Raw genomic sequence first — 16,956 nt, forward strand, 5'->3', positions numbered from 1 at the left:
ATATAACTGTAACTATATATATATGTAACTGTTTATTTAGAGACAAATCATTACCTGACTATATATACACGTGTCTAGAGAAGGAAAGATCCATCAATCATTTACAAACTCCATCTACTGATGCCACACTTTCCTCTAATGCGCACACTGTATGTTCGCAAAGTTTTGCTTTCAGGCATTCTGACAGTCCTGGTCTTTAAGGCATGAAGAGATAGGGCACTCTGCTCCCCCTTGGGCACGGGGCTGGCCAAAGGTGTCCTTCTGACGTTAGGGAAAGCTATTTTATTTGATTAAAAAATGCTTCTTGTCTTTCTCGAGACAAAACTTGGAGTTCAAGTACAGCAAAGTAACTATCTAAACCACAGACAGGGCAAGGCAGCTCGGCAGGAATTACTGAGAGTAAAAAAACCTTTGTTTCTGTGCGACGGAAAAAAAAGCTGAACGACCTGAAAATTCATTTATTACTCATCTAAACCACAACGCATTTCTGCTGCTGTAAATCTCCCCCTTTTCCATTCTTAATGTGTCTATTATATACCCATACACTCTCCCCTGAGTTTACATGTTTGATGACACCGTTGTTCACAACACACCCGCACAAAGGAACCACAGTTACCGCTGAAGGTAAGTTATAAATCCCGTCCTACCCAGCCGTTCTTCTGGGAGCTGCAATAGGATCTACACGGCATCAGTGGTCCTCGCAATACAGGAAGCTCTGTCCAAATCTTTGCAATGAAATACTAAGCTTGGAGGGAATGCAATGTGTAAACATTTTTAATAAATTGTATTCGTTATCGGTGCGATGAGAAAGGAAAAAAGCTCATTGATGGAAGAACAAGGACTACGCTGCTGCAATGGATACGCAGCAGCAGCACTCGCCTATACCTCTCCCCACACACACGCAGTATACGGTGTTTGTTTACGGCGGTGCCTGGCGTGCTGGTTCGGCCGGGTGGGAGCGGCCGGTCCCCGCGTCCCGCAGCCCGGCCGGGCCGGTGGAGCCGCGGCCCCGAGCTGTGCCGCCCCGCCCCGGGGCTAGGCGCTCCGTTTCGGCCGGGGAGCCCGGATTTCACCGGGAACCCCCGCCTCTGTGACCGACAGGTGTCACAGGGCTATCGCGCTGCCCTGACCGCTACACCCAGCTCCGCGGGACGCACAGGCGCGGTACGAAACACGTCTCCTTCCCTCCTCGCTCCGGCTCAAAGCCCTTTCCGAGGGGCAGCAGCCCCGTGCGGGCCGGCCGGGCTCCCACCGCCGAGCTCCCCCGCCCCCCGCAGGCTTGCGGGCCCAGGCGCGGCGGCAGTCCCCGTCGGCACGGCCGGCCCGAGGGGACGTGCCCGGCCCCGCTCGGCGCCCAGCCCGCCCCGCGGCCGCCCCGTCAGCTGCTCGGCCGGGCCCGGCGGGGCGCTGCGGAGGCTGCGCGGGGCGGGGACTGGCGCGGGGAGGGAGAAGATGGCGGAGGCCGAGTGAGTGCCGGGGCCGCGGAGGGGCCGGGCGGGGGCGGCCTGGGCCGTGCGGGGCGCGGGGGGCCGAGTCGGGCCGGCGGCGGCACCTCCCGGTCCCGTCCTCCCCGCGGGCGGCCGAGCGCCCGGCAGCGCCGCCGACGGAGCGCTGCCCCGGGGCGGGGGTTGGCGCCGGGCCCCGCCGCGGCCGAGCTGCTGGGGGCGCCGGGCGGGCCGCGGCGGCGGAGGGGGCGGCGGGAGCCGTTCGGCCCGGCGGGGTAGAACCTTCTGCCAGACGAGGCTCCCCCGGGCAGGGGGGCCGGGCCGGCCGCCTGCGGGCCGGGCTCTGCGCGGCCGGTGCCGCGGCCCCTCCGCCGGCGGTGCTTAGCGGGCCCGGCCGGGGCCGGAGGCGCTGGCCCGCAGCCGCCGGGAGCCCTCGGGGCGGCCGCCCGGTCTCCGCACCTGGTGCGCCGAGGAGGGGGCTGCCGGCCTGCGGCGTTGCCCCGCAGAAGACAGGTGGCTTCTTGTCATTTCACCCTCCCCACCATCTCGCTTAAATAGATCTTCTCTCCCTTGGCCCTCGCCATGCTGTGTCCCTCCTGGTGGGCCTGTGCGGCCTAGGGAGCTGCGACCCGCACAAGGCGGCTCTTGACGAGCATGGGGAGTGCTGGGGAGCACTTGCGGGATGGATCTTCCAATTAGAAGACAGTTAAGTGACTAAGTGTTTTGAAAATGTCTGTGGTGATAATGTAGTTGTTAACCTTTTGCACCATGCCCGCTGCGCGTGGGCTGCCTTGCGTGTCGCGCTGTGCTGCGGCGTGTTTCAGCTGTGTGCTGCTGAGGGGGACGCGCAGCTGCCGCAACTCTTGGTGCCATGTTACTGTTTGGAACATGCATTCCCAAGGGATGGAGGCTCAGCAGTGGTGTTGGTTCAATATTTGCACTGTTCCCGTCTGAGTAGAAGCGCTTGGTGAAACACAAGGCTTAAAAGGAGAGAGACATCGTCTTCGCTGCCTGCAGATGCGCTAGCCTCCTGGTCCAGAAGAAGGAGGCGATGCCTTCTTTAGGGCTCTTAGTTTCCATTTTCACAAAAGGTGGCAATAGTAAGTAAGACAAAAGTAAGATGCCGTGCCTGAGCATCATGACCCCAGGCTGCCCAAGGCCCTGAAGAATCTTTACATGAGCATTGGCCGCTTTGCTCCGTTTCCCTGTTGCTCTCTGTGGCGTGCCAAAAGGCTTCAGAGCCAACGAGCGGAGAAAACTTGGAAACCAGGATAAAACAAGTAGGAACAACGCGCACAGGGTGAGAAACCAGGATGGAAACTACTGGATCGTGCCAACTTGGGACCTTGCATTACTTGTAAACATTCACTGACTTGTACCCACCCAAGTGCCTTTGCTGTGGTCAGGCTGTTTACTTTGTAGTGAAAATCTGCTGCTGGTCCCTCAAATGACTTGTAGCTGCAGGGGTTGTATAAAAGCAGTAAGTGATTTCCTTATGTAGCAAAGCCCCAGTACATTTTGATAACCTTCACAAGTAAGTATCATATATTTGCTGAATGATATATTAAATAAATGGAAATTGAGTAAATGCAGGCTTTATGTTTTGAAACTGGTTTATGCCAAATAAAATTGTGCTTCCATTTGGTCTTCTTTTCTAGAAGAAAGTAAGATCCAGTTGGTGTGTACATCAGTATTGCTGCATGAGACAGCTGATGCTTCTTATTAAGTTGGAGATTGTTGTATTTGAAGTTACAAGAAGCAGTCTTGTTAGAGGGATATCGGGAAATAATATAACATGGGGAAATAATGGGTGCGTGGAGATTATTAATAGATTTCATCAAAGACAGGGACTTGGGCTGGTGTCGCTCAGTATTTTAGTTGATGTCCTGGGTGTGCAAAATAGGGTGTAGTCATGGTGTTTGCTGATGACCTAAAGCTGGGAACCGTTTGCAGGGCTGAAGAGGATAGAGATATCTTACAGGAAAAATGGGGTGATGTTGAGCGTCGGAGTAAATAGTACCTATGGACTGAAATTCAACATGCAAGGTTTGGGGTTGGTACCAAGGAACAAGGAATTCAGTAACAGGAGAGAGAGACTGGAATGTACTAATTGATCACAGGGTGTGAGCAACAGCTGTATGGCAGTGAAAAAAGAAATTCTGATCCTCTGTGTGCAGCAAAAGAGCTCACTTAAAGAGAGACCCAGAAGTGTGAGCTTCCTCGTGTAAGGCTGTGAGAATCAACCCAGGGGTCATATATATCAGCTCTGGTCATGCATTAAAAAAAATAAGGGATGTGCAGACTTCAGGAAGCGCCAAGAGCTGTTTGGATGGTGAAGTAAGCGGAGAGTCAAGAGTTTAACTTGTTTTCCTAGGCAAGCTAAGACTAAGAAGGGACCTAACAGTTTAAAAGCCCTCATTAAGTATGTTATTCCTGTGGAGTTTGTGATTAGGACCTACAGTCTCGAATGCTGTGTATTGAAAAGACTTCTGTATATTCTGGGAATTCCTGTGATCACCTTGTGGGTAAAGCCCCCAGGGACAGGGGAGACTCTTAGCTAAAATAGGGATGTATTTGTGACTGTGGTTTCTTTCTTGGAGGCTAAATGTATTATGCAAGCTCTACTGCCATGCCATCCAAAGGAGGGGAAAAAAAATTATCTGGAGCACCTCCTTTTTGCTTGAGGGACGCATGTTGCAGCGCCAGTGCCAGCCTTGATGCAGACGTCGGTTCAGTGTGAGTCAGGAAGCTGACTTAAGAAGCCAAACAGCGTGGTTGCCCTCTTTCCCCTCAAGATGGGTTTGTGATTACAAATAATGTGGAGAATTGGCCGTGTAGAAGAGATGCTGCATTCTAACGGGGACTGTGCTGCCTCCCCAAACTGACAGTGGGAAATTACATGTGACCAGAACTTGGTTTTTTACCTTTTGTTTTACCTCTTGGACTTTTTTGTGCATGATGGAGGATGCCACAGCGTGGCGTCGCATTTTACGTGCAGTTACCTGTAGTATATTAACTAGCCTGGATGTATTTCACTTCCCTTTTGGCTTTCAGTCAGCAGAAACGAATGGCACGTCCTCTGCACTGCTGCTACGTCTTCAGAGAGCTTCCTCAGGATCTGCTGAAGCCAGGGAGAAAAGGGGGATGGATGCACTGGTTTGGCTTCCCTTGTGCCCGCGTGGCCGTAAATAAGAGTTAACAAAAGCCGCCACCAGTTGGCAGTTTCAAATTTAAAAACAATGTCAGGGCTTTTTTTCTTAAGTTCCAGGTGGCTAAGCTGTCGATCAGAATCGTTGTTATACATGAGTGTGGCACTGAATCCATGTATAACAAGACTCTTGATGGACAGGTTTTTTTAAAAAGAGTGATTGGGATGGGAACTCTGCCATTCCTGTAGTGCCAGCAGTTACTCATGTAGGACGTTACCTAGTGCGCGGGCAGGGGGAGCTCCTTTTCCCTTCACTCTCAGATTCTTTTGTTCCTGATTACAATTACAGTTTGTAGTAATGTGTGGCACTTTTCACCAAAAGTGTGTTACTTCAGTAAATATTTCTCTGCATTGAGATTACTTCTCTGGCTTGCTGAGTTGTTTTGCTCTTACCTGGGGTTACAAGAATGGGCACATTGCAGGACTGCTGAAAATATGGCTCCATCCTGAAAAATATTTCTCAAATTTCCCTTCCCAGTTGAGAAATATTTTCTGGCATCTCTTCAAGAAGAGAGAACTGTGAACCTCTTTGGCTGGCTTGAAACCAAGGGCTTTGTTTACTTGCTTCTGAATTACATAATCTCCAGTTGTTGCTTAAAGGAGAGGAGAAAAACAATTTATTGTTACTGCAAAGCAAGCCTCTCTTCCATCTGATATTGGTTTCATTTCTTCACCTCTTCTCTGTGGTTTCACATTCCTATCATGTTTCCTCCTCCTCTGTCTCCTAGTAGACAAAGCTATTCATAAAACCTGTTTTCTTTGTAAGGCGTTTTTGCAGCTGTGGTTGCTTCTGCTCTCAAATGACTAGTTGCCGCCTCAGAAAATTCAGAAAAATGTAATAGCCGTATTTTTTTAAACCGGTCCCCAACTTATTTAACAAAAATGTAGTTAATGTTTCTTATATCTGCATTTTTCACCTTTTTTTAAATTATTTTGCAGGGTTTGGATATCTCCTAATTGAGGAGAGTCAAAATACTGATTTCAAGTGAATCCTCCTCAGTCAGCCTGTTGGATGTCTCTGAGAACATAAGAAGTCATGGCAGAAAATGATGCAATGCCAATCTTAACAAAAAAGTGTGGCCCATACATTTCATCTGTAACCAGTCGTGGCATGAATTTGGTAATTCGTGGTATAGTGCTGTTTTTTATTGGTGTATTTCTTGCATTAGTATTAAACTTGCTTCAGATCCAGAGAAACGTTACTCTCTTCCCCCCTGATGTGATCACAAGCATCTTCTCCTCAGCTTGGTGGGTACCACCTTGCTGTGGCACAGCGTCAGGTAAGTTCAGTCGTGTACGCATGCCTGGCATGGAGATGAAAGGGTGGAGAGGTAGTTGTACAGTTATAAAAAACTACCTGAAAGGTGTAGAAAATAAAAATTTCTCTTCCAGCATCACTGCCCTTTTTGAGCTATTACTAACCTTCTGATCTCCCCGTGTACACGCAGATATGTATGCATGTTCTGCTAAGTTTAAGCCTTTAGAGGGTGGTGCCACATGCAACCTTGTTTTGAGCACAGGAAACCACCCTGAGCAATGCTTCCTTTTGTGACCCATCTTTCCATTTGTTCCTCAGTCCAGTTTTAGGTATAGCTGTAGCTCCATAAAGCTGGGAGGCCTGACTGGAGTTGAGACCAAACACACAGTTTGCGGTCATAGAGGCATGTTGCAGAACAGCACCTTGGTTACTTTTGTGTATCAAGTCAGATGATGTGAACATGCTCCATTTCTCCCATGACCACGTAGGGAGTTGAGGCTTTTGTGTGTTTAGCTAGTTTAAGTGAGATGTCTGCTGTAGATAGTAAGAAATATCCTTTTTTTTCGTTTCTTTCATCTACAAGTGTCAAGGCATGTTCCATGTTACAAGCCTGATGGAATTTGACTTTTTACTTGGCTCTGAAGATCACTGATCCCATGGGCCAGTTTTATGCTTTACTAAGGGAGTGTTCTTAGCAGCCAGTACTGGAGGACTGTGCTTTACTGAACATTTACAGTAAAGGTGGTATTGTCCTAGAGGTCAGTTTTAATAAGACTGAGAAGCTCACGTTTCTGAATATTAATATGAGTCAATAAACTAGCTTTTGTGTTGATATCGCTGTTTTGCTAATGATAATACGTAAGCCTATTTTTTTCCTATTTGTCTGATTGCTTTCTTTTTGATACCTTGTTGAAATACTGCAACCCAGATGTCATAGAGGAGCTTGATTGGAAAGGAAACCCTCCATATATCTCGCTGAATATGTCAGTTTTGTTCTCCTGTGGAGGTGCATTTGCCATGTTATGGTGGCAGTTGTATACCTGCTTTATCTGCTAGTTGTCTTAGCCCTCTTTCTGTTGTCTTGCTGAGATTGTTGATTAGGTTTTGGTTTGTAGCCTGCATTTGCTGCAGTTTTCTTTCATACTTCAAACTGATTGTCTTGACAAACGTGTCTGGTAAAGGTTTGATCTCATATATGGAGTAGTGGAGGTTGAAATGACAGAATCCCAACCTGCAGCAGCAACACAAAATGTTTGCAGTGTTTGCTGTGAAGCTTGCACTGTCAACTGTTTGCATCAGGCTGCACTTTATGCTCTCTTGGATCATCTGAGAACATTGTCTGCAGCTGTGTTTGGGGTAGTCATGAAGGCTAGATCTTGCCATCATCTCAGAAGAAACTTGTGGGCCTCTCTGGTTCTGATGGGTTGGATGTTTTGATGGAAAGACTGGTTATGGCTTGTAAAGTATAGTCAGTCACCTGCTAGGCTTTTGCACTACTTCATTTTAAGCCACTGGATCTAAAGATACGACTGCCTTAATTGGCTTTTCCCAGCAGGAGTGACCTCTGTTAAGGTGTTTGAGTTCCTTCTTTTTCATTATCGGTCTTCTCCATGTTCTTTCCTTGTCTTCTCTGCTAGCATACATACAGGGAACCTCTGTGGTAAATGCTGGTAATTGACCCATTTCCTTACCATTTAGTACTGGCACAGCATTCCGGGAATTGACATGAGTATTTTTCATGAACAGAATGAAGGTATTTTGCATATTTACAAGCAGTGGTGTTCGAGGCTGCTTTCAGAGAAGTCCTTTCCTCTGTCACTGTTGCTAGTCATCAGTTTGGCCCAATACCTTTGGCAAGAAAAGTGCTCGGGGAGGTTTTTTTTTTCCTTCTCCAGTTTTACTGGTGATTTGTTGTCCTGAGTCCTGGAGATCAGTTCCCTCTCTGACAGAACAGTGAGCATTTGCTATAACATACCTCCAACAGCATGCCAGTCTGAGGGCACTGGCTCAGGCACTGCCCGCTCCTGCAGCCCCAGTTCAGCATTAAGAAGCAGTGTTATTCCTCAGCAGTGTTGGGAACAGTCATTTTAGCTGCAATTGCAGCAGAGAACACATGAAGAAATGTTTAAAGAGCGTAGCAGTTCCCTGGGGTTGAAAGTCCTGTTTGCTTTCTGTATTCAACAGCTACTGTGGGCTCTGGGCTTTCCCTTTTTCTCTGTGAGCCTTTGTAGTAGTATTGAAGAAGAGGAAAAACATTATCCAAACAAAACCTGCTTGTAACACCACCACAGGAAGACAAAATATTGGTGTTATAAACCCCATACTCTGCCCTTACTGTGGTGTGTGTGTTTTGCAGTTATTTAAACATGTATATTTGATAGGTGGGATTTTCAAAAGTGTCAGCCTGCAAGCTATTACTGCTCTTTTTGAACTACAGTGTGAGACTGCAGATTTTAATAGGGTACAGAGTTCTTTCATCCTCCACCGCTAGTTCAAATTGTCTCTGTTTTGCTGCTTCTGCCAAGTCACTGCTGCAGTGATTGAAGATGCTGCTGAAGTTTTACAGGGCTTTTTAAAACAACGAATTTGTTTGAAATTCGTGTATGTTTTGTACTGTGTATCCTTAAAAGACCCGTTTTAGTAGTGACAATAATTGTCAAAGTCTAGATAGTCTTTATTTTAGCTAAATATTGCCAGTGCTTTAACTTCTGGGGCTTTTTTCTTTCCTGTCTCCGCAGCTGTGATTGGGTTATTGTACCCGTGCATGGACAGACATCTGGGAGAGCCACATAAATTTAAGAGAGAATGGTCCAGTGTAATGCGATGTGTAGCAGTCTTTGTGGGAATAAATCATGCCAGCGCTGTATCCTATATTCTAATGAAATTGGCGATAACAAATGGGTTTCCACTAAAACAAAGCTCACATAGTCATGAGGAATTGTTAAGATGTGCAGCATTTTTGCAATGGATGTGCAGAATATGTGTTAAACTGTTGTAGCGGTGTTGGAGGTGACGAGTCTCACGTCTTTTCATTCTGAAAAATGTTTTCAATAGAAATGTCTCAGTATTGGGCTTTGTCTTACTTATAGTTGTTATTTTCTTTGAATAATTAAAAGTAAGTGTGGGGAAATTTGTGTGATAGGTATTACGTACAAGTGCTTTAAGATGTTGCGGGGGTTGATGTCCTTTTAACATTGCAGTAAGAGGCTGCAGGCCAGTCCTGAGGTCATCAGTGAAGCGCATGCACTTTGTGAAGATTGAGGAAACCTCAGGACCAGGTAGTACCCAGGACTACAGAGAGCAAGTAAGCATTGTTACCCCATTCTGCAAGTGATGCTTTGATGCTGGGAGAGTAGTTACCATTCCTGTGGTCATTTAGCAAGGGCAATTAGAAGTCAGTCAGCGTGTTGCAGTACGTTGTACTCCTCCTAACTGTGTAGCTATGCAGATACATCCTTGCACAAGTGTGCTCAAAACTGGCATCCCTTCCCTCTGAAGCAGCTGGGGACATGCTGGGTGACAGGGTGCTTTTCATGTGGACTGGCACACCTTACTGGCAGTGCTGTGAGGCTTAGTGGTTTCACGTAGTCATGCCTAATACCTTCTCTGTCAGGTAAAACCAGGATCTGTCTGTGAAAATTGGGTTCTTGCAAACTAATTAGAAAGAATGCAAATCGCCTCTGGAAGTCTCATCTCCTTCAGCATGGGCTCCAACACAGTTTCCAGAAACTGCTAAGAAGTGCTGATTGCATGCCACTGAATCTCTGTATTTCCAGGAAAAGAGGGCAAGTTAACTGAAGTATGTGAGAGCTATGTGAGAGCTGGCTGAATTCTTACTGAGGTGGCTTGGCCCTTGGATGAGTTTTGTGGTTGTCTGGTTTGGTTCTCTGTCCAGAATGGCCAAATGAGCTGGAGCTGCCAAGGTTCGGGGCCATTCCCACTGTCCCTTGCAAACCTTGCTGTCCTTGCCAAAGATGCATTAATCTGGTCCTGTGCTTCTCACTGACCTGTGCTGTAGCTGTTGTGTAAGCACGTGCAACTTCGCTGCTTTTAAGAAATACAATAGAATTGGCACCTTCTGTCTGCCTGGGTCAGATTATGTACAGCAAACCTCTTGCAGTTTTCTAACAGCTCTTACACGTATCCCAGGACATCATTAATGTACTGTCTGTATTTCCTCCTTGACCGCTTTACAGACTGCTTTCTTTTCAGCTTATTGCCAGTTCTGCCCGTTGCCATTATTTGGTGTGGGTTTAGGTCTTGTTCGACATTTTTTCTGATGCTATTGATTTTTATCCTGTAATTATTTATTCCAGGTAGTTGAACTTCTTTCTCGTTTCCTCTAGGTCACTCTCTAGGTCTTTGTGAGATAATAGGACGGTGTTTTTATGTTGTCATCCCATAAATTTTCTTTCAGGATTATGAAACTTGACAGCCTCCTTTTTAATAATCTGTTGTGGACAGGAGGAGTGAGGATGAGTTAGAATTTCCAAAACATTTTGAAGAATGAAATATTATAAAGATATATGGAGTGACTTTGCACTTTCATCAGAGAGTTGACAGAACTGATTTTCAATGTTTATTTACATGAATACTTTCACAATAATATTATTTACGTTTTGGTTTATAGAAAACCAACATTTTTTATGTTTTGCTGAATGTAAACTAGCATATAAATTAAACAAAATTGCAGTTAAGAGTGATAAGTACCTTTTTTTGGGTAAATCTCTGTCATTTGGAGGAGTCTCATGCTAGATTTAAGATTTGATGCTTAGTGTAATAAAGGGCCAGGTAAGGATGTAGTGTCCTTAGTCTCAACAGTGACATGTGCATTTTATGTCTGTATAAAACACCTGCATTCCTGGTAGGTGTGTAGTTGCTTCCCTCTTGTACAGTGCCAAGACCCTAAAACTGTGAAAAAATGTCATAGGTTTTTCGTTTCCTGATATATTGGCAACACTTACAAGGCTTATTTCCTTCTACCTGATACCTGTGTGATAGCTGAAACAGCTAGTGCTGTATTTTTATGATGTTTTTTTCTGTTGCGTCAAAATATGATAAACAGAATGAAGAAAACTGCTTTACACTTTGTATATGATATGAATTTCCAAGCTTATCCTTAACAATCAACACAGAAAGTGGATTTTGCCAACAATATCCAGTTGTCTCTCACATTAGCAGCCCTGTCAATTGGTCTGTGGTGGACGTTTGATAGATCACGAAGTGGCTTTGGTCTTGGAGTAGGAATTGCTTTCTTAGCCACATTGGTGTCACAACTTCTCGTCTACAATGGAGTTTATCAGTAAGTATTTACTCTTTCAAGATTAAACAATAGGCTCGTCTCCTGAAGCTATAACATAAAATCAGAGTAACTGAAAGGGTAGAGTTTGACATGATTTCCAAAGCTGTCAGCACTTTATCTTGAGTATAACGTAAATTGGACTGTTCGTAAAAGCTTGTAGGTGTTTGTGAGACTTTTAGTTGGAAGTTATTTATTTCAATAAAATTGCTACCTTACCAATAATGTAACTTGGTTTTTTTGGTTGAACAAATGGGATTATAATCAATAAGCCCCCTTTGTTATTTGCTGCAAGTAATGAAATTTCTGTAATTTGGGTCTTTCGGAGTTGAAATGTCCTAATGTTTAAGTTTGTGGATTTGTTTCATGTGATTGGAGGGCTCTGTGTATTGCACAGTGTTGAGCTCAAAAATATGTGTTCTTTTCCAGATACACATCTCCAGATTTCCTTTATGTGCGTTCGTGGTTGCCGTGTATTTTTTTTGCTGGTGGAATAACTATGGGCAATATCGGCAGGCAGCTGGCAATGGTAGGTTTGCAGGGGGAGTCGACTGTTTTCTAGTACAAGTTTTAATCTACTTGTCATTCCTTCCATCGTATGTACCAAGCAGCTCTTTGACTTGTGGATGTGCAGTAAGGTAGACATCAGTAATCATTGCTTTTTTTGATCTAGCTAGTGAGTGGTTAATGCTGTTATTCAAAGCACAGCCCATGACTTTGCTCTGCACACTCTCAGTTGCATACATCAGTCCTTTCAGGACAAGTTGCTGTGTAAGAGCTCCCGCATTTGGGGAGGGGTCAGGCATCCCCTAAGTCTCTACTGTTCTTTCTGCTGCTCAAGGAGACAGAAATTGCAGCCAGCAGTGCATGCACGGGACCTAGGGAGACCAAACTTACCTGAGTGAAGTCTAAGCTAAGCTATTTTATGACCCACTTGGTAGAAAAATCCCTCTCATAGTAGTCTTCGTCATTAGTTATGCAAACTAATGTTACTAATTTTGTCAACTTCTGTTTTTCAGTATGAATGCAAAGTCATTGCAGAGAAGTCTCATGAGGACTGAGAAGAGACAGCATACACCTTTTAAACAGGAAAATACCTGACAAATGACTGTTGGAGGAGCATAAGGAACACTTGATTATGAAATTGCCAAAATGCAATTTTTTTCCCTTGAGTGGTATATTTTACTGCAATCTGTGATTGCTGCTTCTATAGAAACCTTGATGTCTGATTTTGATTACTGTGAAGTTACAATAGTATGCAATACATCTGACAACATTGGTTCAATTATAGGATTCTTTTTTCCAAATCTAAACAGTTTACCATAAATTCTTGTCTGTCCATAATGTTGCAGTGCCAAACTGAACCTTTGCACTACATTTCTGTAGCTGAAACTTCTTGCTTCACTTTATCTTGAAAGTTTTGAGGAATGTGTTCTTAATAGCTCAGCGAAAGACAGGGGATTCAAATTTAGGAATGAAGACCTTCTCTTTCCATGACAATAACCTGTAATATCTTTATGAAATTCATGGATTACAGGTGATCTTTGCTGCAATAAGTAACTGTTTTCTGGCTATTAACACACTGTATCATTCTTCAGCTGAGGAAACTTTGATATGGGTTGTATGGGTTATTGCCTTAGCATTTTGTTTGTCTGTGGTACGTGCCCAGTATCACAGAATAGAGAAATGGAAATAGAGGCTAGAAATTATTTGCTGTTTTTTCCCCTGGTACAACCAGTATACATGCTTGTATATAAACTTATGTGGACCATCATCAGATGTGGACAGATTCTGAAATTACTTGTTGTGTTGAGTAACAGGATACAATTCGGGTCATTCTTGTACAGTCCCTTACACTGACTTGTGTTGATCCCTTACAAAAAAAAAAAAACTTACAGGATTTTTATTGCAAAACTTAATTCTGCTGAACTAAATCAGTCACTACCATATAGTGTCATAAAAACCTCCATTACCGATGTTACTCTTGATAGTTCTTGTCCGCTACCTGCTCTGTTTGCAGGGATCAGCAGGAGAAGGCGAGGCTGTATTTTAGGTACTGATGTAGCCCTTATTGCTGTGAATATGGTCCAGGCAACCATAAATGTGTTCGTTCTTACAGCGTTTTTTGAGGTAGAGGAATACTGTTATCCCTATTTTATAGGTGCCTGTGCACAGAAAATCTGATAGGACAGAGCTGAAATAGGCTGTGTGCTAATTGTTTCCCTTCTTACAGAGAAGGATTTTAGTGTGACCCATATTTGGGGGCATATGTGGAATTTTCTCTTGGCTTTGCAGCTCCCTTTTAAGACCATGAGATAAATGAACTTGTGCAAGAAGGCAGAAAGCAGACTTCAAGAGGACACTGCTAACCCGTGCCAGCAGTGAATTTGGCATGGGATGTCTCCGCTTTGTTTTCCCTCTTCTGTTTCTGTGTTGATGATACTTTAATGTATTTGTTTTCCTTTTTTTGTCTTGAAGTACTATTTTTTTAAAATATTCTGTGAAGGTTTCTAAGACATGTTACAGTCACCTAGGGAGGCTGGAGTTGGTCCAAAGAACAAATAGATGTTTAGACAAGTTTTCATTAATAAATGTTTGTGTGTTGTACACAAAGCTTGAAATAGGCAACTCTGTCTTAGGTGCTTATCTCTAAGTCTGAAGAGTACACAATGAAGTGCTTCCAGAAGCGCTGTAATGAAAGAGGTGGTCACAAATGGAAGATTTCTGAACGGGGAAGTGTAAAAGTAATAAAATAAGCAAATTATGTATAAAGAGCTTGGTTCTGCAGCTCCACAAAGTTTCATCAGCTTGTCACGGTTCCATGACAGTTCAGCACTTGAGGCACGCTTTCATTGGGTAGTGTTTCAGGAAAGCACGTTACAGATGCACTTTGCTTTAAGCAGAGGTAGAACATGTTTAAGTAGATCCCTGACTATAGAGATTTTCTTTTAATCAAACCATGTGGCAATAAGAAGCATTTTATTAACAAAACCAAGAAACTGTTAGGGCATAAACTAAGGGTAAGTTTCTTCAGGCAGGCTCTGGCATTTCACTGAAGAAGCTGTTGGGCCCCTTTCCGTACAGTATTTCGCCTCATCTGCCTTATTTACTTAAACAAGTGGCTTCAGCTTGGTGGGTAGTGTGATGAGTCCCTCTTGAATTATCAGGGCATGAGTGGCATAAGAAAAATCTGAATTTTTATTCTAACTGTAGGGAATAACATGGTACCTTAGTAGCCAGCGTGCTGACTCGGTAAACAGTTTAGTTTCATCATGATCATTTAGTGTATACAAATGGAGATGAGTAGCTTTCGTTGTTTGCTTGTTGGTAAAACTACTTTTACCTGCCAGTCTAAATACCTACACGGAAGCCTTGTGTATGTTAAAATGTGCAGTATGTGAGAAGTGGTTATTGTGCATCTGTGGCACCCACTTTACAACACTTTGCACTCAGATTCATCTAAACCTGATCAGACTGTGCTGTTCACTAACTTCTTTTAAATTTCATTTTGGAAATTTTGAGCGTGATGTGCAAAGGCAGCAATCATCCAAAATAATTTGAGCGGGGTCCTTTATTACATGTGTTTTACTATTTTTATTATTTGACTGAAGTCAACAGAGGATTCACATCGCGGACATGATTTTTTTTTTCAAATTGCATTGTAATTTTGTGGCTGGTGTGTTCAAACTCTGAAAAAGGTTCATGATGAGAATGCTGACACGGCCTTAACTGTAGTGGTGTGAACATGCTGCTACTGTATAGCATGTAATTAAAACATTAGACTGTCTTAAAAATCTTGTTCAATAGAGAATGAATAAGGTATATTTTAGATACAACTTTATAAGCACTGTAACCTCTTCACTAATTAAACATTGTAAGGTCTATGCTGTTTAAACTGGCGAATTGCTGTTAAAAGCAAAATGTGCATTAAATACAATTACAACCTTGCTTGATAGGTTTCTTCTTTCTTTTAAAAAATGATACTGATTCTTAAAGTACGCTAAGTTGCCTCCTATCAGCAATCTCATAATCATTTTGACCATTGAGCTGGCATATTGGTTGCACAAAACACCTGTCTGGAAATACTAAAAAAGAAGCAGGCAAGATCAAATTGGCAGCGATTCTATCTTAATTAGCATGCTGAGCAGCCTTTGAAAATTTGCCCTTTTGAATCTGCAATGGGAATATTTGAGCTGGGGGGAAATAAGCCAGATAACTTCAGTCACAATGCAGAAAATAGAGATTTGGATATAAATAGCTGCTGTGAATATGAAAAAAAACCAACCAAACCACCAACCCACGAATGGCAGGGAATCCCTTAATATGTTTGTATTTATTAATGTGCCGATCTGGATATGACCTGCATGTTATTCTAGTATTCACAGGCTGTCCATTCATAGTGCCCATCACTCTTGTCAAAAAAAGACATAACGGAGGTTTAGAAATGCGTAATGAAAAAGCCTTCAGGCAGAGGTGAAGAAAGGGTGGGAGGAGAGTTTCATCAGTATTTGGGAAGCAGTGCCCTCAGCAGGGTAGCACCATGAGTGAAAGCTGGAAAGCACGCGGGGAGTGAACGGGAAAGGTCTGTGTTTGTGTTGGCAACCTGTGACCCAAAAATCCGAACTCTGCTGTCAGCATGCGGAGGCCTGGGCATGCCCAGCGTCTGACCAGGCAAATCGCAGCCAAGGACAGAAATAACCTTAGTGCTGCAACCAGGTACAATAATGCTTGGTCAAAAGCACGCTGGCAAAGGTGCTTTGCTGGAGACTGAACCTCTCCCTTTCACCTGCAGCCTCTCCGGGAGAGCGTTGCCCTGGGGAATGGAAACTGCAGGCCCTTCCTGCCCAAGCTCAGCCCAAGGGTGTCAAATGGAAAGTTGCCCATTTCGGACAGAATATTCCAAACGCTGGGCTGCCAGGCTCTTGCAAAACGCATCTCGTGCCTCCTTTTGTAGCGTGGCTGTTGTAAGCAGCTAGGAGGGGAGTAGACAAACTTTTCCTCCGTAGCTTCTGCCCTTCCCTTCTGCCATCTGTCTGGGAGCTGCTGCAGGGACCTATGGGCGTGCACCAGCCTTCCTTTTTATCTCTCCCAGCGTGGAAGGAAGGGACGTAATTTTACCAGCTGTGTCACCCCTGACATTTTGCATATGCTTTTTACATTTTGGAGCAGTGTTACCAATAATTCCTAATGGTAACGGATGAATATAACCTGTGTAAGCGATGTTAAATAGCAAATACAGTGTTTATAAAGGTACATGCACAGCTGGGCAGGGGCAATGCGTGTCTCACCGTGGGAATAGCTATCTAATGCTGTTAGGTTTGATGCCAGTACTAAATGCAAAGCATGAGTAATTTTGCAGCTTAATGTTCAGTACTAAATAGTAAATGAAAGGTCAGTCCAACATGTGAACTGTCATGGAATAGTAAACACTACTTTAATTGCCTCGTGCAGCCAGCTCGGATTTTTGGTGTATTTGTCATGTTTTGAGCAGCATGGTCCAGAGCCTTGTCCTGATTACCTCCCCCCGGTCAAATGACAAAGCCTCAAATTAAAGGATAAACTTTATGCCTGAGCTTTTCAGGCAGCATACTGGGAATTTGTGCTGTGAATGCTTAAAAGTCATGCTGCGGGAGAGGTAGGATTGTTTCCTGATCTGATTGCAACCGAAATCCAGGTTGCAATGTAGTTTTGCATTTTCTTGAGATTTTCCTTTCTTGCTCTTCATTTCTGAAGCGCAGGACTTTAG

General features: G+C 44.2%; 1 protein-coding gene across 4 annotated transcripts; it reads left to right on the top strand.

Annotated features, from left to right (window-relative positions):
* Positions 1-1,048: 1,048 nt before the first annotated feature.
* Positions 1,049-15,158, top strand: INSIG2 (insulin induced gene 2). 4 transcript variants are annotated; one of them, XM_037396724.1, is made up of 6 exons: positions 1,049-1,164; positions 5,593-5,933; positions 8,650-8,774; positions 11,047-11,213; positions 11,640-11,739; positions 12,230-15,158. In XM_037396724.1, exons 2-6 carry the CDS (start codon positions 5,690-5,692, stop codon positions 12,269-12,271), a joined length of 678 nt encoding a protein of 225 aa, XP_037252621.1. In that variant the 5' UTR covers positions 1,049-1,164; positions 5,593-5,689; the 3' UTR covers positions 12,272-15,158. The 4 variants fall into 4 exon arrangements, with proteins under 4 accessions (XP_037252621.1, XP_037252620.1, XP_037252623.1 ...); XM_037396723.1 differs by lacking the exon at positions 1,049-1,164 and adding an exon at positions 1,385-1,466; XM_037396726.1 differs by lacking the exon at positions 1,049-1,164 and adding an exon at positions 1,443-1,466 and having other exon boundaries at positions 5,593-5,773.
* Positions 15,159-16,956: the final 1,798 nt, after the last annotated feature.

Source organism: Falco rusticolus, chromosome 8, assembly GCF_015220075.1.
Source record: "Falco rusticolus isolate bFalRus1 chromosome 8, bFalRus1.pri, whole genome shotgun sequence".
NCBI classification, from domain to species: Eukaryota; Metazoa; Chordata; class Aves; order Falconiformes; family Falconidae; genus Falco; species Falco rusticolus.

Bases quoted from the DNA above. Each gene is read 5' to 3' on its own strand.
- INSIG2 (XM_037396724.1), top strand. From the start codon at position 5,690: ATGGCAGAAAATGATGCAATGCCAATCTTAACAAAAAAGTGTGGCCCA. The intron at 11,214-11,639 runs GTAAGTATTTAC...GTTCTTTTCCAG, and splicing joins GTCTACAATGGAGTTTATCA to ATACACATCTCCAGATTTCC. The intron at 11,740-12,229 runs GTAGGTTTGCAG...TCTGTTTTTCAG, and splicing joins TCGGCAGGCAGCTGGCAATG to TATGAATGCAAAGTCATTGC.